The following is a 26,242-nucleotide window of genomic DNA, read 5'->3' as shown; positions in this document are numbered from 1 at the left end:
GACAAGAATTAGTACTAACTTCTTGAATTAATCAATGTCAGACAGAGGGAGGGATGAATGGGTAAACAGAGATGGATGGATGGATGAATGGATGGATGGATAAATGGATGGATGGGTAAGTAGGTGGGTGGGTGGGAGGGTGGATGGATGGATGGATAAATGGGTGAGTATATGGAGTATATGGATGGATGGATGGGTAGATGGGTGGGTAGATGGATGAATAGATAGATGAATGGATAGAAAAATTGATGAATAGAAGGATGAATGGATGGACAGATAGATGGATGGGTGGATGGATGGATGGATGGATAGATGGGTGAGTAGATGGGTGGATGGATGGGTGAATGGATAGAAAGAGGGATGGATGGATGGATGGATGGATGGATGGATGGATGGATGGATGGATGGATGGATGGGTGAGTGGATGGAGGGATTGATGGATGGATAGATGGGTGAGTAGATGGGTGGATGGATGAATGAATAGATGAATCTATAGAAAAATGGATGAATGGAAGGATGGATGGATAAATGGAAGGAAGGAAGGGTGGGTATATGGGTGGGTGGATGGAAGGATTGATGGATGGGTGGACAGACGGGTGAGTAGATGGGTAGGTGGATGGATGGATGGATGGATGAATGGATAGATAAATGGATAGAAAAATGGATTAATGGCAGAATGGGTGGGTAGATGGGCATTAGATGGGATAAGAAGGGAGAGACTAGGCTCCCCACCCATGCACAAAAGTGTGGGCCACAGAACAAAAAAGAACAAGTATTTCTTTCTCTCTTTCCAGTCCCTATTTAACAAGACTTAATCAAAACATAAGTAATCCTCATGCCAATCTCCTCTTGTAAAACAAACTTAATGCCTATCAAGGGATTGAAATGTATACGAAGAACCACTTTAGAGCAACATGAACACATACACATACACAAACACACACACACACACACACACACACACACACAGAGCTACATTGTATGAAAGAAGGAGGGGTCCTCCAAAGCACACCCATTTCTAGGAATGTGTCAAGGGCTGGTATAATTGACCAACTTTAGGACTTAGTAGAGATTCAGCTTCATTCCTGGTTTTGCCTCCTCTCAGGTCACAGCATCTGGAGTGGGACCTTTGAAGAACACCCTCCCTTCGATGTGCCAGATGCCGATGGCAGCTTCCTTCCCAGTGCCCTTGGGGGCTTCTACATGTTCCTCACAATGATCATCCTGCTCCAGGTAGGAAGCCCTCCCTAACTAGGGGCCCAATAAGATATGTGGCCAAAACTCCTACAACTTTGTAAAATAAAGAAAAAGCAGCGCTGGCCACTAGAAAGTACAAACTGGATTGAGATGAGGAGATGGTCATCGCTTTCTTGTGCGTCTTTGAAAGTATTCATATTTTGGGTGATTTAAGGACCCAGCCCTGCCTTGTGGAGGGGACTCTGCCCCCAGATAATAGCTGGAGGGAAATATTTATTAGCTTTTCTATTTAAGATGACAGCAGTGACCCATATGTGCCTGTCCCTTTGCCAGAACAGATAAAACTTGAATGATCTAGGAACAAAAGAAGATAAAGTAGCACAGTGAGCTACAGAGAACTCTCTGTCCCAACATTGAGAGAGAGAAACCACGAGTTGGTGTTTTAACATTTGATACATTGAGAAGGAAAAGAACAGAACTGGCCCAATATAGGACAGAAGAAAAAAGAGAGCACCTACAAAATGTGAGACAGTAATTGATGAAGAGATGAATTGTAAAACCTTCGTGTCTCTAAGAAAATACAATCAATGAAAAGATGAGGGAAGTTGTAGTTTTCCTTTTGTGGAGCTCCATCTACCATTTCTTGTAGCATTGGAGGATGTTTCATTGCCCTCTTATTGGTGAATATTTTCCATTCATCTTGCAGAGTAATCTTTTTTAAATGCAAATTAAATCATACCCGTCCTATGTACAGAATCCTCTTATGGTTTCATATCCACTCAAAGTGGAATCCAAAGTCCTTACTGTGGCTGATGAAGCCCTAAGTGATCTGGACCCTGACTCCCTCCCTGACCTCCCCTCCTAGCCCTCTCGCCCTCCTCACTCACCTGCAAGGCCTGCTCCCTGTTACTCCCCAAACGCCACCCCCACTGCCAGGCCTGTGCCTGGCTTTCTCCTCTGCTCGGAACACTCCTCCCCCAGATAACCTCACAACTCACACCCTGGCTTCCTCATATCTCCGTTCAAAGGTCATGGTTTACAAGCATCCCACCCAGCCATCAGTCTACCCTCTTTACTTTTCTTTATTCTTCCTCATGCGACTTACCACCACTCGTATATATTTATTTGTCTGTTCTTTGTCACTGGAAGGCAAGTTCTTCAAAGCCAGGAATTATGTTCTGTTAACTCCCATTTCCAGGACTTAGAACAGCATCAAATGCACGGCAAGCACTTGATAAATACAAGGTATTGAATCAGTGGGGAGAAATTAACAATAGGTCTGAATACCTATAAAAGTGGGCAGCAGCCGTTGGTGGCACAGAGTTCTGAAGGGAGTCAAGGGACTCTAAACAGAGATGCTAAGTCTCCCTCACTCCCTCCCAGCTCAGTCACAGACAACCATTGGTGACCAGACATCCCTGGTCAAAGAAGACATATCTGTTTTTCAGATTCCCCTAAGAATTCCAAGGGATGCATGAGGTCATTGACCGTTAATTTCACAGAGAGAGTCTGTCCTGTGAGCTGACCTGAACTTTCCATTAAATGCCTTTGCTACCTGCTAATGAGGATCCCAAGGGAGGGAACCTGCCTGGTTTCTGAATGGTAGAAACTCATCTCTTTTCAGGTGCTGATCCCCATCTCTTTGTATGTCTCCATTGAGCTGGTGAAGCTCGGGCAAGTGTTCTTCTTGAGCAATGACCTTGACCTGTATGATGAAGAGACCGATTTATCCATTCAATGTCGAGCCCTCAACATCACGGAGGACTTGGGCCAGATCCAGTACATCTTCTCCGATAAGACGGGGACCCTGACAGAGAACAAGATGGTGTTCCGACGTTGCACCATCATGGGCAGCGAGTATTCTCACCAAGAAAATGGTATGAGAGCTCCCAAGGGCTCCATCCCTCTTTCTAAAAGGAAATACCCTGCTCTCCTAAGAAACAAGGAGATAAAAGACATTCTCCTGGCTCTCTTAGAGGCTGTGTGGCATTTCCACAAGTTGCTTCCTATATCCTTGTGGTCTTCCTTGTCACAGATCAGGGCTGTTCCAATTACTTATAAACTTTCATTTGTTTACAAAGGTTAGAAGTTATCCCATATGTGGTTCCCCTTCAGTTGATCTTTGTCTGGTGCCAGACAAAGCACTTTATGAGACGAGTTTTTTATCTGTCAGCAATGGATTGGAGACATTTCCCAATTGTGTGCCAGTCACACAACCAAGGCTTGGGAATTTCTTAGGCCACCTTACCTGACATGTCAGGGCAGGTCTGTGTCTAGGTGCACGGTCAGATTTAACACATCCAGAAGATGCCTTCTATTCTAACAGATCTCTTAGCTTGTCACTGAGGCAAAGTTTTGATTTAGGAGATAGGGCTATAAAATGCCTGGACTGTTACCTTGCATGGACTGAATATGACTCATAAAACTGACCTGATTCCTTCAGCCATCATCTGCCCAACTTCGTCCCCCCACCCACAACACACAAACACTTTCTAAGAAAAGAAATTTTTTTTTTTCAATACTTTAAGTTCTGGGATACATGTGCAGAACGTGCAGGTTTGTTACATAGGTATACACGTGTCATGGTGGTTTGCAGCACCCACCAACCCATTATCTACCTTAGGTATTTCTCCTAATGCTATCCCTCCCCTAGCCCCCAACCCCCCGATGGGCTCCAGTGTGTGATGTTCCCCTCCATGTCCATGTGTTCTCATTGTTCAATTCCCACTTATGAGTGAGAACATGCAGCGTTTGGTTTTCTGTTCTTGTGTTAGTTTGCTGATGGTTTCCAGTTCATCCATGTCCCTGCAAAGGACATCAACTCATCTTTTTTATGGCTGCATAGTATTCCATGGTGTATATGTGCCACATTTTCTTAATCCAGTCTATCGTTGATGGGCACTGGGGTTGGTTCCAAGTCTTTGTTATTGTGAACAGTGCTGCAATAAACTTACATGTGCATGTGTCTTTATAGTAGAATGATTTATAATCCTTCGAGTATATACCCAGTAATGGGATTGCTGGTCAAATGGTATTTCTGGTTCTAGATCCTTGAGGAATCTTTGTCTTCCACAATGGTTGAACTAATTTACACTCCCACCAACAGTGTAAAAGCATTCCTATTTCTCCACATCCTCTCCAGCATCTGTTGTGTCCTGACATTTTAATGATCACTATTCTCACTGGTGTGAGATGTTATCTCATTGTAGTTTTGATTTGCATTTCTCTAATGACCAGTAATGATGAGCTTTTTTTCATATGTTTGTTGGCCACATAAATGTCTTCTTTTGAGAAGTGTCTGTTCATATCCTTCACCCACTTTTTGAAGAAAAGAAATTCTTAAGAGAGCAGTATTCATTCTTTTGAGTGTGAGGGATGGAGAAAGAGAAAGGTGGAGAGAATATTATAAGCGGCTCTATCCCCTTTGCCATGGTGATAGCGGACCATTTACATGGGAGCTTCTGGTCTCTTTGTAATAATGATAAGAGCCACATTACCAGTACTTAGAGTATGCTAGTTATTTTAACACATTGTTTCATTAAATCTTCAAAATATCCCTATGAGTTAGAAATCTAAAAAAAAAAAAAAAAAAAAACTCTAAGGAAATAAAGTGACAAGTTATGTCAAAGCTCAAAGTCACATAACTAGTAGGTAGTCCACTAGAGTTTGAATCTATGGGACTTAGTTTTACCCTTCTTTCTCCAGTCTTGGTAGCCCAGATGCCAATTTTTCAGAGTAGCATAGGCCCTTCCCATGCTCTTACCCCACCCCAAAGTCTAGGCTTTCCCCAACATGGTCCAGCCAAGGTACTAGTGCAATAACAGGACTCCTTTCTTGCAGCTAAGCGACTGGAGACCCCAAAGGAGCTAGACTCAGATGGTGAAGAGTGGACCCAATACCAATGCCTGTCCTTCCCGGCTAGATGGGCCCAGGATCCAGCAACTATGAGAAGCCAAAAAGGTGCTCAGCCTCTGAGGAGGAGCCAGAGTGCCCGGGTACCCATCCAGGGCCACTACCGGCAAAGGTCTATGGGGCACCGCGAAAGCTCACAGCCTCCTGTGGCCTTCAGCAGCTCCATAGTAAGTCCCTGACTTTCCCCTTTGAACTGTAAGTGTTCTGTGGGAAGAGATGGGAGGATGCTCTGGAATGTGAAAAAGAAAAAATTGTACAAACCCTGAAGAGCTTTCAAAATGGTGCTCTTGGTTTTGTACATAGTCCACACATGTGTTTTGTTGGCATAGACAATTCTTGTTCATTAGAAATGTTCAATGTTTAGAAATCAGAGATTTTATGTAAGCATATAGATTTTTTTGCTTCTCTTTTAAAAATTGAATTATAAAAATTCTCCACACTAAGCCAGCATTTCCTCATGGCAACAATTGGCTTGGGTTGAGAGGTCCCTAACTCTTAGACTGGGCATGCCATCTTCAGCTCATCACAGCCCCCCACCCACCTTCTCTATGTATCCCGTCACTGAGGTGGAGGCAACTGCATACTCATTATGCATGTTTTTAAAATTATACAGTTAGGAGAAATTAGAAATATTTGTTACGCTTATGTTTCTGTAAGGGAGAAAAACAACGGATAAGCCTGTAAGGTGTATGTGTTTGAAGAAAAATGGAAGAATATACTTTTTGGTGATCAAAAATAAGTTTTAAATAGTTATGAGGCAAATAATATCTATGTCAAGATTACCCAGCCCATTTCATTCCCTTAACTAATTCCCTTCAGCCTTTATGGGCATTGCTGTTTGTGGCTTTGGTCTGGGGCTTTCTGCGTATGGTCCTTTCACATTTGATCCACTAGGACAGCCATCAGCAAACATCCAGGTAGCAAGCAAAGAAAACCAAGTTTCTCCCCAGAGATTACACAGCATTCTTAGAAGTCAAGGCAAGACCAGGGCTTCTGCCCACTGTCCTATTCCTCTTTCCTTTGCACACACTCTTTCTCCAGGGAACATAAAAACACGTCATCTGGAATCTCTGCACTTGCACAAGAGGCCACAGGGAGCGCCAGCAATCTTGAACAAGAGGTACATACTAACAGATGGGACCTAAGGGGCTACCATCCCTTTATTAGAAAATTAGATTATAAAAATGATCCTTTTGGCCAATTTTTTCCCAGTCTTTTATTTCCCCCATGAATACACACACACATAACTACTTATATTTAACATTTTTTGTAATCATGGTATATATCAATTGTAGATGCTGGGATTTTCTTTAGCTTGATATCAAAAACATTTTCCATATTGCTACTTAGTATTCATAACCAAGGACGGTGTTTTCTGACTGTGACAAAGAAGAAACACTGTGAGCCTGTGTTCTGGGTCATTACTCATCTAACTTTGGGTGAGAACAAAGTTGAGTTCCCTCTCAGGTTATTGTGATGCACAGAAATGCAACATTAGCAAGGATAAGACAAGAACAGTGTGTTAAGACATATGACCTTCATGAATACACAAGTGAAATGATCATAGATGTCTTCAGGAAGATTTTCGTGTTTTTTTTTTTTCCTGTTTGATTTTCCCAAATGAGATAACAACAAGGTGTGCATATTGCTACATCCTTCTTAATTTTGCCCCCATAAATGTAATGCACTTCCCCGAGTCCTTTTCTTAAATATTTGTAAAATGACCTTAGTGAATTCTCATTAGGCACAGATTCTATGTGTCATTGGCACCTTCCAGTTCTAGATACCACAGGCATCCCACATGCCTGAGTATGTCTCCCCCAGAAAATGAGGGGGAGAAAAAGGAAGCTTCCTTTGTGGATCTCAGTTGGGTCACATCAATTCACTGCCCCTTGTTCAGTCTGACAAGTCTCAGCAGCCCAGAAAAACTGCATCCCTGGACCAGGCAGTAAATCTGGGATGCAGGGCTTTTAGCTGATGGTCAGTGAGAGGGACACACTAACCCCAGAGCTATCTCCAGATCCTAGATATCATCCTGCCCTGGCTGGCAGTCCCAAAGGCAAGTTCTGACTAAGTTCATTCAGGAGCAGTAAGGAAATTGACACATGAGTTAAGTTCCAATTCTTGTTGCCTGGTGAAGGGAAGATGGTGATATGTTCTTTTTATGAACCGCTAAGTATACTCTTATGTAATCAGGTCACTTAGAAATCTGGGGTTAGTGGAGCAATTGTATTTTTGAGTAGTTTTTGAGGAAGGGCACTCGGCTAAGAGTTAGGAAATGGAGGTTCTGGTTTTAGTTCTGCTACTGGCTTGCTGGGTAACCTTAAGCAACATATTAAACCTCCTTCTATGTCTCTTTCACCACCTGAAAATACTTTACTTACAATTCTCACCAGGCTGTTCTAAAGATCAAATAACATAATGTTTTGCTGAGCTGCAGGCTAACTTCCAGCTATGAATTAGGCACATGTGGAGTCTACTGTGTCAGGTTTTCATCTCAGCTACCCCATGTACTAACTCTGTGATTTTGGTGGGCTTACTGCAGTGGAAGCCTCAACCTACCCATTGTTGAAATGAAGATAATTGTTCTGGATGATGAGTTTATTTTGAGGATTTAATTCTTAAAATTGTGTGTTCCAGACAGATACCTAATGGAAATTTTAAATGATCTTTCTAAAGGGAAAGACAGCTTTCTAAAGGGAAGCTGTCTGCCTTGAAAAATGTTCACATATCTGATGTCATAAAGAGAAAATGGGGTTTCCATAAAATACAACTGTTGAACTCTCTCCCCTGAGATCCTGGTGTATTTGGTCTAGGGTGAGTCCTGAGCACTTATATTTTAATTTCTGATGATTCTAAGGAGCAGCCAAGATGGGGACCCTCCATAAGCAGGCCATCACCCCACCAGGAAAGTCTTCACTTGGCTCAAATTGGCACTTTCTACAGCCTGGGAGGCATTTGCTGAAGGGAGTGAAGTATGCAGCCTTTAAGGACTCTTGTGCTAACCCATCAAATACCTCTAGCTGGTGTCAGATCCTTGAAGTCGTCCCTAGAGAGCTCCTGTGGCAGCCCCAGGTGGCTGTCTCGGTGCCCACCCCCACCCACTCCTGACAGACTCTCTGCACTTGTCCCCTTCCACCTGCTTTCTGTGCCTTCCTGCACCTGCCCATCTGGCACCCAATCTGTTCTGATCATCTCTTGGAACCACCAGTTCTTTACCTTCCCTTAGTGAACTCAGTCAAAATTTGCCTCTGAAACCCCCAGGGAGCATTCTACCACCTTCTAAAGAAGCCAGTTGTTGGTTTCCTTGGCCCTTTGCTCTAAATCAAAAATAACAATCAATAAAAACAGCAACAACAGAAGATGTGTTTTTTTTTCTCTTTTACTACAAAAAACCAAGAAACCATCAGTGATTGTCACCTAATTGCCTGCAATAAAATCTGTGGCTTTAAGGTGGGGGTAATATACTTATAAAAATGGTGAGTTGAGTCCCAAGCCAATGTTTAATAGTACTGGCAGATGGAAAATGAAACGGGTTTTTTTCTCCTTGTCTGTAAGCAGCCAAGATTTCAGCAGAGAGTCTTTGTTTAAAAATGCCACTTGCAGAATGTTTTTCAGCGCCATCAGACCAAAGAATATCTTCCTAATCATAAAATTTGTATTGGGGCCAGTTAGGCTCCTCCAAACTTCCACACTGCTTTCCTTTGCGGACATCCCCCCCCGCCATCCCACCCTTCCGAAGAGAATGCAACAGAGAGGAGCGAAGGAGGTGTCATTGGACCTCTGCCTCCTTTCACTAATCTTGGTCTGCCTTTCTTTCTTTGGAAGAGATTTATGCAGCACTCCCAGTCTGCTCCAAATCGGTGGGACAGCCCACATACACACACTCCCACTGTAAGGTTAGATAAGAGTCCTGATTTAATTAGCCAAGTACACAGAATCTTTCTGGAAGTGATGTGATCACACAGGGCAGGAAGCAGTGAAGCCTATCTGTACTCCCCTTGTCCCCCAGTGTCTCAAATCGGGGTGGGGGGACCCAGCCTCAGTGACACTGTTCACAAGAGGCGGGAACTGATAAGATCTGGAAAACTCCCTTCTTGCTTCACCACTGAGTTTTTTTCTTTGGGCTTATGCCCCTTTTGGGAAAAGCTTCCCCTAACAATCCATGTGTTCCTATTTAAGTGAGCATTTACTAACATTGGACTTTCCCAGTTCTTGATTCAAACTAAATGTCATTAAGGCCAGAGCCTTAGACAGGACAAAACCATCACTGCCCTAAATAGTGTTAGCCTCCAGCTCCCCAGCAACCAGGAAAATGTTTCCATAATAGTAATAGCCCACAGGGTTACGTAATTGAAAGGAACCAAAGGCTGATGGTGGAAAGTAACTGTCCCTCCCTCCTCTCTTCCCACCACCTCAGGCACAACCACGATTAGCAGCTTCTGTGTGTCCTTCCCAAAGGTGTACAGAAACAGACAAGTATGGCATATACACAAACACATCCTTCACAAGTGGAAGCATACCATTCCCACTGTTTAGGACTGTGCTTTTATAACCTAATGAATTTTAAAGAATATTTCCTATGTGTAGACAGACAGGTAGACATTCAATAGAGAGCTGCCTCATCTTTTTTTTTAATGACTGCTAGAATTTGTTGGATGGTTGAGCCATCATCTGTTTATATATGTGTTTGAGTTTCTCTACAGTATTCTTAGAGTGTAATTGCTAAATTGGCCAGTATGTGCATTTTTTTATTCTGGTTGATTCTTCCCAAGACATTGTACCAGTTGAGACACTCACCAACAACAAACAGAACGGCCTGCTTCTTCCCACCTCTGCCAGTGTCTACATTTCTTTACAAGAGCCTTCCATTTATTGGGTCAGTCAACAAACATTCAGTAAGCATCTACTCTGTGGCATATACTGTCCTAGAGACTAGGGACATAAAGTCTAATAGAACATTGCTCCTGCTTTCAGGATCTTACAGCTCAATGAAGGGGCAAAAGGAGCACCAGTGACTATGGGACAATGTTCTCTGGGCTGGGATGTGTGGTTGCAGAGGTGTTATAGGAGCTTAGAAGAGGTGCAGCTATATCATACTGGGGCATCAAGGAAGCTTCCTGGAAAGGTTGGCACCTGGGCTGAATTTTGAGATGGGAGTAAAGATTAACTGGAGGAATAAGGAGAACACCTAGTGAGGAGTGGGTGAGGAGTGCAGGTTGTGAGAGGAGACAATCTGTAGAAGCAAGATGGAGAATTGTAGTTCTTCGGAGTAGCTGGAATGAAAGGTGCAATCCAGGGAGAGGAGGAGGAAATAGAGACATAAGAGGAACTATGCCATGAAGGATTTTCTTCCAAGCTCAGGAACCAGGGTTCCTGTTTATTTCCTTCTCTGGATTCCTGTAGCAACAAACTGCTGTACCCAACCTGTGATAGTCACCCATCTGAACTTGGGCAAGTTATTATTAAAACTGAAAGAAGAATAGCAGAGTAGAGTTTGGCCTACTTTTCCCAGCCTTCATTGTGGGAACACATCCCAGCCAGAAAGGAATGGAAACAATAGGGTTGCCATGTAACACAGACCCTTGCTACTCAAACTGTGGTCCTCGGAGCAGCAGCATGAACACTACGTGAAAGTTTTTCAGAATTGCCAATGCTCAGGCCCCACTCGGAGCTGCTGAATTAGAATCTGCATTTTAATGAGATCCCCAGTTGACATGTGTACATGTTAAAGTTTGAGAAATGTTGGCATAGCGTTAAAGGGTTTAGACTTTGGCATCAGGCAGTACCGAATTTAAGTCCCAGCACATTATCTGCAATTTTATGACCTGGGACAAGTTACTTAACTTCAATGAGCCTCACTTGCTTCATAGTTAAAGTGGAATGATACTAACTATATCAGTGCTCTTAGGATGATTAGATAATGGATGTGAGAGCACTTAGCCCAGTGCCTGACTTTGTTATGCTATGCATTCTCACTAAGTGTAATCTAATGATAATAGGACCCTTGAGGATATCGTTTGAGCTCAAAAATCACCTTCCTCAAAAGGGGGTTTGTATGCATTTTAGGTGGTCTACAATGGAAAGAAATCCAACTAGTTGCCTGCCACAAAGCTCTTACATAAAAAACTGGTGGCCCCACAAATGTATATTTCTTTTTCTTCCGAGAAATAGTCTGTACAATGGTCAGCAATGGGTAAGGACACTGCTTTCTAAGTGCTCTAAGTGCCAAGTTTCTAAATGTTAATGGACCACATGGGAAACCAGTGGGCTGGAGCAAAAGGAGCCATGAAGAGCCTTGCCCTGTGGCAACAAGTCTGTGGTGACTGGATAAAGGTTAGCTGACATCTGTTCCTGGCACCTGCAGGATGATCCAGGGCCTTTTACAGAGAAGGCTTTTGTTTTAATACATTGCTACAAGATTGGATGGAAATATATCAAAGAAAGAGTAGTTTTAATGAACAGACAGCAGGAGTTAATCAGTGGTGAGCTATTGTGGTATCCTAGAAAGGAGTCAGTTAACAAATGTTTTGAGGGCTTACAACCCACCAGGCATGAGGGACACATCAGAGACAGTCTCTGCCCTCATAGCACTTATAGACTAGTGGGTAAATGAATATGGACTAAATAGCTTGAAACATTTTAACTGTGTCAGCATTTGGAAATACATAATGCATAGCTTGGAACAAAGCAGTGTGTTATAAGAGGATGGGAGTCAGGTGGTATGAAAACTGTCCTAGTTCTGACCCTAAATCAATGTGTGATCTCAAGCAGTTTCCTCCTCTCTGACATTCAATTTTGGCATCAGGAAAATGGGGGATTTAGCTTTGACATCTCCAAGTTTGTTCCTCAACTTTGGGTACCTGTGGTGGTAAGATTTAACAGCATCTCATTTATGTATCCTCCCCCTAAAGAAGAAATCTGTTTTCTGAAAAAAGGAAATTTTCCATAATCCCTTTTATTACTCTCATGGACTATCTGCTGAGCCTTAAGGATGAGATAGATATACAAACGCATCTATTGTGTTTGAGATGCGCAGACACTAAAGACCCTGGGTGGTAGCAAGTCTCAAAGGCCACTTCTTTCACATGCAGGATCTTGCCTGATGATATAGGTGTTAAGATCGTGAATTCTAGGGTCAGACTAACCGAAATCAACTGAAAGAATTCCTCCCACTTACCGTGTGACCTTGGGCAAGACAATCAACTTCCTTGGGCATCAGTCTCCTCATCTGAAATAGAGACAATTGGGAGGATGATGGTACTAAATAATGTTACTGCAAGGATATAACAAGACCATGGATGTACTAGAACGTAAGAAACACCACATGAATACGAGCTGTCATTACTCTGTTGAGAAATAGGTTTGGAGTTCCTTGAGTGGTGTTGGTGACTTGATGACAAACACTGGATGGTCCCTGGAATCTGGTTTTAGAAGTTTGCAGAGAAACATTAATAAGAGAACATACTGTGACCACAGAAATGAAAAGCCTTAGACTAGCAGTTCAGGAGTCTGAGCTCTGATTCTGGCTTTACACTAACTCACTAGGCGGCTTTGGTCAAATCAGCCTGTCTCTATGGGTTTTAGTTAAGTCGGGATTCATTTCATCTCAACTTGGGACTATGAGAATCTGATGAGGTTATATAAATGACATTGCTTGGGAAGGTAGGAAGAGTTTCACAAATGTGAGCTCCTACTAGGAAGACTGGAGTCAAAGGCAGAGAGCATGGATAATATGTGTGTGTGCCCTCCTCAGGTTTTTGGAAATAATGACACCACATGGTATGGATGGTTCACATAATTGTTTTCAGGGCAATGGAAGGAAATGCAGGTCTGATTCAGTTTTATTAGCCCTCTTGCTTCTGATAAGTAGACTTTTTTTCTGGAAGTTGTCTTCTTATGATGGTACGAACAAGTTGGAGTGTGACTGTGGACTCTCGAAGAGCACCCAGAATGAAGGCTGGCATTCTTGAAGAGTGTGTGCTCCGTTCTTGTGGGGTACATCTGAGTTTCCTCCCCTCTGGCTCTCTCCTGTGCCAGCAGCCCTAGGGAGAACAGAATCAGACCTCTGGGAGTCATTGCGTTTGGTAGTCAGAAAAGTCTGAGGCCTCTTTTCCCATGGACTTTTTTTTTTTTTTTTTTTAACTCTCAACTTGGGTAAAGTTCATTGGCCCTCAGTCTTCACCCTGCACAAATTAATCAAGATTCCCTCAGTCTATCATTTTTAGCCATTGACTCTCTTCTAAACTGTGATTTAGCTGTGAACTCTGAACACTGATAGGAATGGTCTTATGTGAAAGCGTTGTGCAAAATGGCTTTTGTCATATCTAACCATTGAGAGCTGGCATTTGTTGAGCTTCTGCTTCAAAAAAGCTGTAGTTAGAGCTCTAGGAAATATAGCCTCATGGAAAACTCAACCTCTCTATCTCTGAGGCTCTTACCTTATCTCTAGAGAGATTAAACACGGACATAAGTAAAGTGAATTTAAAATACAAGCCAAAGCAAGATGCCAGTGGGGAGATAGACAAAGCCAGACACCACTACTGCCATTGCCACCACCACCTCTGCTCTGGTTAAGATCTCACTGCCTGAGAGAAGCTTTTCTGGCATCAGATCCCTGAGGCAAAATAGAGGAGCCAGAGCAATTGAAAATAAACTAACAAATAAAATATAGGTCAATATGTAGTGAATTCCAAAGGGATGGTTCAAGTAGTAACTTCTACAAAGATGTGAAAATTTGAAAATCCATGGGTCAGATCCAGCCCTTCCTCTTTTTTCTTCTAAAAAAAGAATAGGAAGAAAAAAAAAATAGGTCATGCATCATCTTTGCTTTATCTTGAAAAATCAAGAGACTTGGCAAACTAGACCAGTATTGGAGCATTACACTCAGCAGAGCAGTAGCTACCCATTAGATAGCAGTAGGACTTGCTAGGTCTCATAGCTCCCACCACCCCATAATGTCCTCCACTCTACATTGGCCCACCTTCCTCATTCACTTTACATGCCTGACTCCTGTGGACATTCTGAGTTAAGAATCTGCTATTGTGGTTCAGGAGAAAGAGAATTCATTGTGAGCTATAGAGGATCTCATGGACAAGGAGGACTTCCCATGGTTATTGAAGTCTAGGTAGGATTTTGGTTGGTAGAAGAGGATTTTTCAAGCAAAGTGTGATCAGAGGAATACAGGAGTATACATCCAAGAGGCAGCAAACAGACCACCAGGCTGAGCTGAGGGTCCATGTTGAGAAGTATGGGAATAAAGAGTGAAAATGCAAACTGTGAAAGAATCTAAATGCCAAATAATTGATCACGCTAACAATGGATATCTCTTGAAGGCTTTTTGAAGTCAAGAATGCCAGGAGGAAATGGAGTTTTAAGAAGACTGTGCAGGTTCTACATAGGAAGGATTAGAAAAAAAAAAAAAAGAGAAGCAACAGTATTAGTTTACAGGCTGGTGTAGAAATTCAGGATTGAGGGGTAGAGGGTCTCAGCATGGTTGGAAGCAACACAAATGGTGGGAAGACACTGAGAGTGAAGAACTGTCAGCATCTGGTAATGGATGGACGTGTGGCACTGAGAGGCAGGAAGGACTCAAATAAGAATTGGCAATGGCCAGACCTGTGGGAGAGGAAAACATGCTGGATGCAAGACTGCAATGAAGCTGCATCATCCTTTCCCCAGGCACGTGAAGATTCTTCTGGAGTGGGCTTCCTTCCCAAAAAAGACTCTCATTCTGGCCTTTCTCTTCCAGGAAAAAGATGTAACTCCAGATAAAAACCTACTGACCAAGGTTCGAGATGCTGCCCTGTGGTTGGAGACCTTGTCAGACAGCAGACCTGCCAAGGCTTCCCTCTCCACCACCTCCTCCATTGCTGATTTCTTCCTTGCCTTAACCATCTGCAACTCTGTCATGGTGTCCACAACCACTGAGCCCAGGCAGAGGGTAAGGACCAGCGATGGCTGGGGGAGGAGGGTAAAGGAGGTAGAGAAGTAGAAGGCAGGGTAGGGGCGAGGGGAGAAGTTCTGATCAGGGAGACATGAAATTTGGGTCCTAGCAACAGTGTCATTTCATCACAGTGAAACCTAGAATAGGTCTCTTACCCTCCCTCAGTCTGTTTCCTCATTTTTAAATAAAATGGAAAAAGATATATATAAGCTTTCTGTGTAGCTTTCAAACTTTGTCTATGTGTCTGCAGGTAGACATTAAGAGTTAGTGATTACTGAGCACTTGGCTTTATGCCAGGCTCCATACCCAGCACTTTACCTGTATTATTTAATCCTCTCAACCCAGCAACTCTATGAGGCAGGACCTTGGATTTAACAAGCAAAGAAATAGTGGCTCAGAAAACTCAAGGTAATGAAGGACATATGGCTCATACATGGCAGAACCATCTATGTGATTCCATAATGGTTTCTAGTAATATTGTGCTATATTGCTCTCTGTTTTCATATATGGGTTAAAAATAATACTGTGTGTAATGTTCTTCCCATGGAAAAAAATGCAGCTGAATGGTCATGTATGTAAAGTTATACTCTGAAATCTACTGAAGGTGGATTTGCCTTCAATTTTCCACAGACTCTTAGCCAAGCACCCCTGTGAGTCACTGAGAGAATAATTAGGTGGTACAACTTGCAACTATGAAACCAAGACAAGAAGTTTCACCCAAGCACTAAACCACAACCTCCCTTCATTATGCCCAGATTCCAAACCACCCTGAAAATCACTTCAGCACTGAAAAGTCAACAAGTTATCAGAAGTCTTCAGGAAGTTTTTGGAGGCAGAAAACTTTATCTTAAAATTAAAAATTAACTCATTTTTTAAGTTAAAAATTAACTCATTTTTAAGAGGGGAACAAGTACCATTTGGGGAAAGACAGTATGCAACTCCCAATTTTCAAGTTAATGTGGGAGCTTCAGCTGGCAGGTAGCTCAAGAGCCCAGCCTCTGGAGTCGAGCAGACCTAGGTTTGAGTTCCAAGTCTACTCCCTACACACTGGGTGATCATGGCCAATTTATGTAGACTTTTTGTACCTCAATGTCCTCAGCCATAAGTTGGGTTGATGATAGCATCCCACAGAATTATTGGGAGGATGAAATGAGATACCGCACTCAAAGATAAAGCAGAAGCATTTATGGTGAGAGTTCAGGAAATGTGAACCCTTACTATGAGTTTCTGATTCTCGTCTCCTTTTCCTTCCTTTGTCCACGCTCAGAGTGGGGTAATCAAAAGACAGTGGAAAATGACCATTGTCAATGCTTAGAATCTCAGGGCTGGAGGAAAACATCTGGCTTCACTTATTGCAAAAGTACCTTCATATTCTGCATAAGACAACTTGGTATTATTTCCAACATTGAGAGTAATGTTCTACTTTCCTCCTTTGGCCACAAGGTCACCATCAAATCCTCAAGCAAGGCTCTGGGGACATCCCTGGAGAAGATTCAGCAGCTCTTCCAGAAGTTGAAGCTACCGAGCCTCAGCCAGTCATTCTCATCCACTGCACCCTCTGACACAGACCTGGGGGAGAGCTTAGGGGCCGACATGGCCACCACGGACTCGGATGAGAGAGATGATGCATCTGTGTGCAGTGGAGGTGACTCCACCGACGACGGTGGCTACAGGAGCAGCATGTGGGACCAGGGCGACATCCTGGAGTCTGGGTCAGGCACTTCCTTGGAGGAGGCATTGGCGGCCCCAGCTCCAGACCTGGCCAGGCCCGAGTTCTGTTACGAGGCTGAGAGCCCTGATGAGGCCGCCCTGGTGCACGCTGCCCATGCCTACAGCTTCACACTAGTGTCCCGGACACCTGAGCAGGTGACTGTGCGCCTGCCCCAGGGCACCTGCCTCACCTTCAGCCTCCTCTGCACCCTGGGCTTTGACTCTGTCAGGAAGAGAATGTCTGTGGTTGTGAGGCACCCACTGACTGGCGAGATTGTCGTCTACACCAAGGGCGCTGACTCGGTCATCATGGACCTGCTGGAAGACCCAGCCTGCGGTGAGTCCTGCCTTACCAGGGTTCCAGGCACAGAGAGTTCTATAGTTTAAGCAGCAGTGTGAAATGGTAATAAGAAGCTCAAGTTGTAGTGTCACCTGGTACAGCAGGCCCCAACTGGAATACAGACCTACAAGATGCTTTCCTCAAATATCCTTAAAACATGCTGCATTTTACATCTCCTGGACCTAGGGAATCACAGTGTCCATTAGCATATTTAAAGACTGTACAGTCTTGTAGCAGATAAACATCTTTAACTTCATCCCAGTTTTCCAAACTCATTTAAACATGGATTATCCACACAGTCTTTTGCACTAGAGCATCCATTATCTTACCATGGAACACATTGTGGTCCTAACTCTTCATTTTGGAGAAAAGCACACTCAACTCAGAAAGAAAAGTGACTTACAAGAGGCAACATGGTTAACTAGTGTTAAATCCCAGACCCAGATATCCTGAATTCCAGGTCAGAGCTTGTTTCATGCTGCCAGAATTCTGCACTGGGCTTGGTGTACTCTGGGAAGCCTCAGGTGTTCCTCTTTATTATCCTTTTCCCCAGCCTCCCCCAGATGGATTTTCATAAACTTGCACTGAGCCAGAAAAATGTTCCAAAGTCCCTACATATCAGTGTCCAATTTGGGAACAGCATGAATTAGTGTGCAGCCGCTTCCTGATTGCTAACAAGGAGAAGACAGTTATGGGGCTATGATTCTCCCAGGATAGTAGATTCCAGCCAAGCTTCAGAATTGCCCAGGCAGCCCTGTGCCTCCTGCATTATCAGCCATGGATCAGGGCCAAGAGGTTTATGGGGATTGATTAGTGTGTAGAATGGGAAGGGAGCTAATTAGTTCTCTTTATTCCCAGACTCTGGCAGACAAGTGAATTCAGTACTTCTGAGTCAAGGGAGCCACGGCACTCTATCCCTCAGCAGCCAGTCATCCAAGCTGCCCTGGAGATGTCTCTTTATTTGCTCCTCACCTGATTGCAAAATGGATTAGAGATGCCTTCAATAGAAGACACACACACAATGTTACTTTAAGAATTGAGAAGCAAAACTTTGAAAGGAGGGAGGAAATAACCTCAGGTTTAATAATATTTATGGTGTTTAAATGTTCAATTTGATGCTGAGGTTCCTGGCAGCCTAAGCAAGAAGGTAAACTCCAAGGCTTACAAGTAAAAGACAAACAGGTTTAATCTCAGGAGCTGGTGTCTTTAAAAATAAAATATTGTAAATAGTGCCGAATCAGGTGATGCACAAATGAAGACTATGCTTAAGACACCAGCAACACCTGAAAAACGAGAAAATAATCTTTGAAACAAGTTTTATATTATATAAAAACAGCCTTGGAGTAGTATCATGTAAAAATCAGAGTTTTGTTGGACTTCGTTATACTTTTCTGTTAAGAATTATATTTTTAATTTTGCATTATATACAAGGATGGGTGAGGTACACAAATTCTGTTCAATCTTAGGACCTTTAAAAATCTCCATCCAGCCCTGGTAAAAAATGATTCTGAAGCCTAGCTCAGTTTTACAAGCGACTGATAAATGATGTCTGTGGCAGTTTAGTTAAAGGAAGCGGTGATGGCATCAATCCCACCCCACACCAGCCAGCCTTGGCTGGAAAATTCTTATTATAGAATTAGATAAAGGAACTGGAATTTCAAGAGAAAAAGACAAATTACCTCTGACAGAAACTTATGTACAACTTTACAAAGGGGACTTTGAGCAACACACATATTTTTCATACTACATTCATAGGAAATGCATAAAAGAATATTTTCTCTAAATGTTATTTCTTGCATTGAGAGAAGGTCTAGCTCAGCAAAACAATTGAGGTGAGGAACTTAGCTAATGAGATCCAGGCTTGTAGATGTCTTGGGACCTAACTTGATATAAGACCTCAAGTAGAAGACAGAGAAGATGATAAATAGACTTAGAGAACAGTTTCCAAAGTCAGTTGGCCATCCAGGGATAAACTAAAAACACCTTAGGTAACAATAAAGATTCAAACTTCTAGTCCCCTGATTCAGTTGGGCTTTAACTGGACCTGAGAATCTCAATTATTAAATTCCCAGGCGGTTCTCATGCAAACAGCTGTCTGGGAACAGTACCTTAGACCACCTACCTTCCTTACATAGCACTTTACTCAGCCAGGCTTTTGATGAAAAGATGTAGAGAGCAGACAACTTAAGGACTCCCTGCATTATCTTCCAGGGCAACCTGACAGTCAGGAGAGCTCCTTCAGGTTTCCAAGGTGGGCTGTAAGGGATTCCTTCTCTAAAGTATTTGTAGTCTGCTACAGGAGATTGCAGGGTATTGGGGATGGGGATTCCTGAGCATTTGCATGTGGCCTCATGGGGGACAATGGCTATTTGACAGTGCCTGACATTAATATGGAAAAGCTGAGAAAAATCCGAGCCCGGACCCAAAAGCATCTAGACTTGTATGCAAGAGATGGCCTGCGCACACTATGCATTGCCAAGAAGGTAAGAACAAATTCCTCCAAGCATGCTTTGAATATCATTAAATAGCTGAATGGCCTTGACCCTGCTTCTTTTTCTTTATAAAAGACCCTTAGAGGTGGTTGTTTTAACATTGTCAGGATTAGCTCTTCTGACTTGCCACAAAAACCCAAGACACTGACAGTTTTGTTGAAGCCAAAATCTGAAGAGCTAGGTCCCATATCAGTGTGGCTCTGCCATGCCCTGCTTTTCATTATATGTGTAATGGGTAACACACAACTCATGACATTTTTTCAGTTATAATTTTGCTTTCCAATTATATTTTTAGATATGCATTATTTTCCTTTAAATTTGGGGAGCTTTTATATGGTCACATAAAAATCTAGATTTCTGGTTTCTTTTAAAAATGTAGAGGATCTGGCCAACTATGTTTTCATTCTGGGATGGCAGCAATCAGCTACAACCAGGAAGAAATTGATTCCTGTGATGAGGGATATGTTCAGCTGTGTTCTGTGGTTGGCCACAGTCCTTACCACTCCCTACCACTCCCTACCACTCCCTATCACATTGCACTCAGCCCAGCCATAGTTTTGTAGATTACCTAACTCATGCTTTGCAAGATCTTTGACTTTGCAGCTTCTGCAAGGCAGGCAGGCAGTGAGGGCTGTGAATTGCAGAGTGTGGACACCGAAAGAGTCACCTAAAAGCAAAGCTAATGGGGTGCTATGATGGGCATACATTTCTAGATGGCTAGACATGGGTTCTCTTGCATAAATCCCCAGGGCTTTTCATGTCTTTTATGGTTCTTAGGTCAGCATTAGAGATCAGGAGTGCCCACTTTAAAGCCAGAACCACCTGGGTATTAGTCCCACTCTCACTACTTTTAGATGTGTGACCTTGAGCAATTTCTTCACTTCTGAGTTTTATCTGTAAAATGGTGCTAATCAGCCCTCCCTCATGCAGTTGTCATGGAGATTAACTAAAATAACCATATGTGCAGCACCTGGGACAGCAACAAATGCTTACCGCTACTCCGAATCAGAATTACACCCTTACCACCATTTTCTATTGAAGTTATTTGTGCATATTTTGCCTCCCCTAATGGACTGTGCATTCCTCAAAAGCAAAAGGCCTACTTGTGTACCTTTGGTTTTCTCTGTAGTGCCATGCAGAAGGACTCAAGGAATATTTGATGCTTGAATAAAATAATATTTCATTGCTATAAGACACCATATGCATGTAATGTTAACAGGAGGGTCTAAAATGGGACTCTGAGGGAAGAAGATGTGGCTGCTAGCTTGATTATTCCAGCTGCTGGCCACTCCATGTGTATGACACCATGCCTAGTGGAGTGCTCTACAGGCTGCTGCTTTCTTTCCAGCCTCATTTCTGAACTTTCTCCATCTTTCATTCAAGGAACAGAAGGAAGGCCAAGTTCATTGCCGTTCCACAGCCTTAACTCTTGCTCTTGCCCATGATTGACCCTCTGTCATTGGATCTCAGCTTGCAGGTCATTGTGTCGAGGAAACCTAAACTTCCAAAAGAAGGCAGCCCCCTATTCAGTTATTCTTCTATCCCGTCACACTTTCTCATATCACTCATTTTCTGCCTAGCATTCCCTGAAATAATTACTTTAAATTTTAAATTTGGATAATACCACTCACCTTCCACCTGCATATAAGCCCAGGCATGCAGGGACCTTGTCTGTCCAGATCATCTCCAGTGATCTGAGCACAACAGATTTTTAGTGATAATGGAACACAAGGATAAATCTTCATCAATTTTTTTAAAAAATCATTGAGAAGAAAGCCCCATCTAATTATGTAGGGAAGTTCAAACAGGCCAGTAGGAGGCCCAGCAGGTGGGAAGAGAGAGGAAATTATCTTGTTGGTCCACCTAAGATTGTTAAGGAGCCTTTTCCCATCCCATAGGTTGTAAGCGAAGAGGACTTCCGGAGATGGGCCAGTTTCCGGCGTGAGGCTGAGGCATCCCTCGACAATCGAGATGAGCTTCTCATGGAAACTGCACAGCATCTGGAGAATCAACTCACCTTACTTGGTAGCTAAAAATAAGTCATCATTATAGGAAAAAAGGAATGCAGACAGTTGAGAAGGGAGCTCTTGGCCCCGATTCTGACACTACTATGTCTCCATTAGCAGCCTTCCCTGGGGTTCCCTTCCAGGTATTTGGCACAAATGGGCCATGCCAATACCCAACCCAGACACCACACACAGCTTCCTGAGGATGCTCTGGGGACATTCCTGCATTCCCTGCTGGAAGAAGCCTCTGAGTTTGGCTGCTTTTCCAACAGCACACTCTTCCCTTCATTCAAATGTTTGCTAAGCACCTACTATGTGCCAAGTGACATGCTAGGCTTTGGGACTGCAACAAGGGACAGGAGCCAAAAAGTCTGCCCTCCCAGAGCTTGGAGACTAGTGAGGATACTAGATGATCGAGCAAGCAATCTCAACAGACTGTGGTGAGAGCTGGGCTAGCAGATGGGCCTGGTGGGATGGAAGCACAAAAAGTAGGAGATGCCAGCCTAGCACAGGGGTGAGGGAGGGTCTAGGAAGGAAGTGAACTGAAAGCAAGAAGAGAAGCAGGTTAGGCAGAGGGGGAGGACCCAATTGAAGGCCTGGAGGTTCTGGGCTGGTGGGAAACAGAGTGGGGGAAAATGATGGAAGGCAGGAAAGGTCAGCAGGACCCAGATTATGAAGGGTCATGTCAATCAGCTGCTAAAAGTTTGGAGAGGGCAGAGGATGAAAGCAGGGACAGATCTGTGCTTCACAAAAACTGCTGATTGCTGCAGCATGGAAGTTAGACTGCTGTGCTGAGAGAGAGAAGAGAAGCACAGAGACTGATTAAGAGACAGGCTGTGCTTCTGTTGGAGGAAAAGCATTGCCAAGAAGCAAGGGGGAGCTTTATTCAACAGGATTAATGTCCTCACACCTCGGGAGGAAAATCTGGGTTAGCAATGCCCAAACAGCGTGCACTGGCCACGTGGCAAAAAGCCTTCTTTATTCTTGGTGGACAATGTTGACCTGGGAATGAGGACCAAGTTCTAGACAGAGACACACTCCTCTGAGACTTGGCTTCTCCTCTGGATGGGTCACATGCCTCCAGCTTCCCAGCCAAATAGGAGTTCCAAGGGGAAAGACCCAAGGTCGCTGTAAAGTGGTGATGCTGGCAAGTAGGATGGCTGACAAGCCGAGGAGGGGGAATGGGGTTGGGGCATGCATTAGCTCCCCACATCCTTCAGCCTTTGGTTTCCTATGTCTCGGCTGCAGAGGTCTCTGCTTGCTGCCTCATAAGGTCCCCTTTAAAGCTGAACACAAGAATTCACTTGAACAAGAACCAGAGGATGGCTGAGCCAGACAACTCTATCTGCCAGATGATGCCACCAGAAAGTCATCCCATTCAGGCACCTGATCCCTTTCTCCCTTCCCAGAGGTTTCTTTTGTTTCATGACAGCACTCTAGGCTCAGTCCGTGAGAGGTGTTCCTCCGGTTCTTCCGGGTGAAGAGAACACACTTGTCAGAACCTGTTGGCTTCCCCTAGCTGGGAAAGGCTTTCACAACCTTCCTGTTTCATTTTCTCTTTCACACAAATAAATGTGTTTTTTCTCCTCTCTCCTTCACTCCGCCTCACTATAATAAGTGAGCTTCTTCTCACCTTCCAGACTAACGCTTGTAGGGGAAGACGAGGCTCAAGCCATCACTTTTTATGGGGTTGTTTACCTGTGCATATAGCCCTCAGATGCAAAACAGGCACATTTGAGGATAGTGGGGTTCTTTGTCTCCCTTCAAGATGGCTTGGAGAGGACCGGGCTGAGAAGAGAATTCCACTTTCCACCGAGAAATTGGCACACCACTAAAAAGCTGTAATGCCTTCATGCTGTCTCAAAATATGAAATAATCTTTTCAATATGCATCCGACGTAACCGCTTTGCCAACCTATTGTCACTCTGGATTATTAAAAGAAACAAAATGCCGTGCTCCTGCCCAGAGTGAAATGCGTAGCCATTAGTCTGTGATCTGAAATGAATCTCAATTGAAAAGCAGATTTATTTTTGCTTAATCACTTAGCAACTATTCAATATTTGGATATCTATTCATCAGGGCTGGTGCAAAGCTTGAGATCCTTCAAAACTTATGGAATCTGCCCGTTTAATTCCCTCCAAGAATATTATCAAAAATGTGAGTCCCTATTAATTCTGCTTTGATCAGTTGCAGGGCAAAGATTTCAGTCTTTCCACTTCTATTCCTATTGCTGCTAGGCCAGTCCAGGCTACTGTTGCCTCTCCTCTGCAGTCCTGCCTGGCCTCCTAAGTAGCTTTTAGCTCTGAATCTCATCCTGCTTTTCCAATTTCCAACCTATTCTCTAGAATGATATTCTTAAAAGTCAAAACTGATTCTATCACTCCCAGCATAACACCCTTGAATAGCTTTCGCTACTACCAAATAAACTGCAAATCCTTTGAGGCCCTGACAAGGCTCTGCACAATCCAGCACCCCTAAGCTCCTTTTCTGGCCTCATCTCTCACCTTGCTCTGCCTCCATTTCTGCATCTTCCTCTACTGTAACCTCTGGGACTTCACACACACTGATGCCTCTACCTGGAATTTTCCTCCTCTGCCACCTCTTTGCATTATCTCCCAGGTCTCAGTTTAAGTAGCACTTCCTCAGCATAAGCCCACTCTGATTTTCCAGGTGAAGTTCAGGTCTCCTGGTGTATATTCACATGGTATCCTGACTTTCTCTCATTATATAGCTCAGTTATAAATTCTTATTCAATGACCATTGAACTCAGAGGTAGAGACCAGCTCCATCTAGTTCACTGTTATATCCTGGGTGCATAGCCTAGCACAGTGATGCTATCCAATAAACATTGCCTGGCTTCACATGGCTTTGAGGAAATTAAGCAACTACTCTTTTACGATAATGTGAACTCTGTTGTTTTTCATCACTCCAGGAGCCACTGGGATCGAAGACCGGCTGCAGGAAGGAGTTCCAGATACGATTGCCACTCTGCGGGAGGCTGGGATCCAGCTCTGGGTCTTGACTGGAGATAAGCAGGAGACAGCGGTCAACATTGCCCATTCCTGCAGACTGTTAAATCAGACCGACACTGTTTATACCATCAATACAGAGAATCAGGTGAGGTGATTCTCTGTATTGATATCTGCAGATATCAAAGTATAGAGCAACCCCTCAACCAAGAGGACACGGGATTCTAGGTGGGATTTGGGTACACCAGGGAAGCACCCAACCCCCAATAGATCACTGAATCTTGGAGTCTGGAGGACCCTGGAAGTCATCCAGCCCAATATCCTTTATCTCATCCCCACACATGGCTAGCTGGTCTCTTTTATATTACTTCTGGCACTGCTTGTTAGAAAGTTTTACCTCTCCCAAATTCTACTATTGGTCCAGTCTCCCCATTTCCCCACAGATAAGGAAACTGAAGACTACTGGGGCTAAGTCACTTGCTCAGGTTTACCCTGCTTGTTTCTGATAGGTAGAACTAAGTCTAGAACTGAGCTAGTGCTATTTACATTCTACCACACTGTTTGCTTATGGAACCTCAACTGTCAGTTTCTTACTATTTAAGACTAACTTATCCATTGAAAAAGTCCCAATTAAATTGAAATTATTCAGAGCTTAAATTTTCAGCATCAATTTATATGTCAAGCTGGTCTGCCACAGAGTAAAAACCTGAAAGGAATAATGCATGAAGCCAATATGTTTTTATGGGATAAGAAAGAGAAAGAATGAAGCAAAGTTCTAAAAATGGCACTTTTCAACTGGAATAGATTATGGGTGGCAGGGAGTGAGGTTTGGAGAGAAGATTGGGAAAGCTGAAGAGGCATATTCAAAGCTATAACACCATTTTGATTTTAGGGGGAAGTATCTGTTTTCACAATTCAAATTGCAGAAGGTAAAGTTCCACCGCATCTTCTTGGCTGATGAAGATGGGAAGTGGGCACTGAGATGTGTGCTCCTGTCAGAAGGAAGCAGGGATTGGATTCCATGGAGGGTATTAACCAGAAGAGCACTCTACTGCAGGGGTGTGTGCGTAGGGCCCGTAGGGCACCTACACCTAGGGCATACCATGGAGAAAAGGGAAGAAGACGGAAAAAGAAAAGGAGGGAGACAGGGCATCAGACTCTAAGTTTTGCCTGAGGCTGATGTAGACTACAGTAGAATGTTGGGGAGGTTTATACTTCATTTTTATTCCATGAAGCAACAATATACACCTCTTTTTTAAAAATAAAACTAGTGTAGATTATGAAAAATGCCAGAGGACCTTTAGATGAATTGGAAAAATCATTTACTTTCCTGTCAGGTGCACAGATTATTAGATTAAACCTTAATGAATTTTCAAAATGAAAATAAGCTCAGGGAAAACTTGGGCTTTAATATTATGCTTAGGAAGGAAAGTAATTTTCAGCTTGCTTGAATGCTTGATCCCCGTGCCTGCCTGTCCTGCTTGTAATGGAAATTCGGTTTGCAATGATTCTTTCACTCCAGGTAATTCTAGAAGGAGAACATCTGCAAACCAGTGAGGCAGCCAGCCAGCCAGCCAGAGGGAGATTGAGTGGGCTTCCATGTGTTCTGCTAAATGCCACGCACTCCTGCTCATTGGTTAAACAGCCAAAGCTCATAAGGAACAGTCAGC

General features: G+C 43.4%; 1 protein-coding gene across 5 annotated transcripts in view; it reads left to right on the top strand.

Annotated features, from left to right (window-relative positions):
* ATP10B (ATPase phospholipid transporting 10B (putative)) overlaps window positions 1-26,242 on the top strand; it is a 274,541-nt gene that overhangs the window by 206,387 nt on the left and 41,912 nt on the right. For 4 of the 5 annotated variants that reach the window (XM_054489517.1, XM_054489516.1, XM_054489515.1 and 1 more), the window contains 2 exons: window positions 1,106-1,233; window positions 2,822-4,790. In XM_054489517.1, the coding sequence (XP_054345492.1) occupies window positions 1,106-1,233; window positions 2,822-3,283 (590 nt within the window). In that variant the 3' untranslated portion in view covers window positions 3,284-4,790. Of the gene's footprint in view, window positions 1-1,105; window positions 1,234-2,821; window positions 4,791-5,037; window positions 5,277-14,860; window positions 15,053-16,498; window positions 17,103-19,481; window positions 19,589-21,495; window positions 21,623-24,535; window positions 24,721-26,242 lie in introns of those variants that run through there. The other variant, XM_054489519.2, reaches the window with a different exon arrangement.

This window comes from Pongo pygmaeus, chromosome 4, assembly GCF_028885625.2.
Source record: "Pongo pygmaeus isolate AG05252 chromosome 4, NHGRI_mPonPyg2-v2.0_pri, whole genome shotgun sequence".
Classification (NCBI taxonomy): Eukaryota; Metazoa; Chordata; class Mammalia; order Primates; family Hominidae; genus Pongo; species Pongo pygmaeus.
This window is presented reverse-complemented; position numbering and strand designations above follow the sequence as displayed.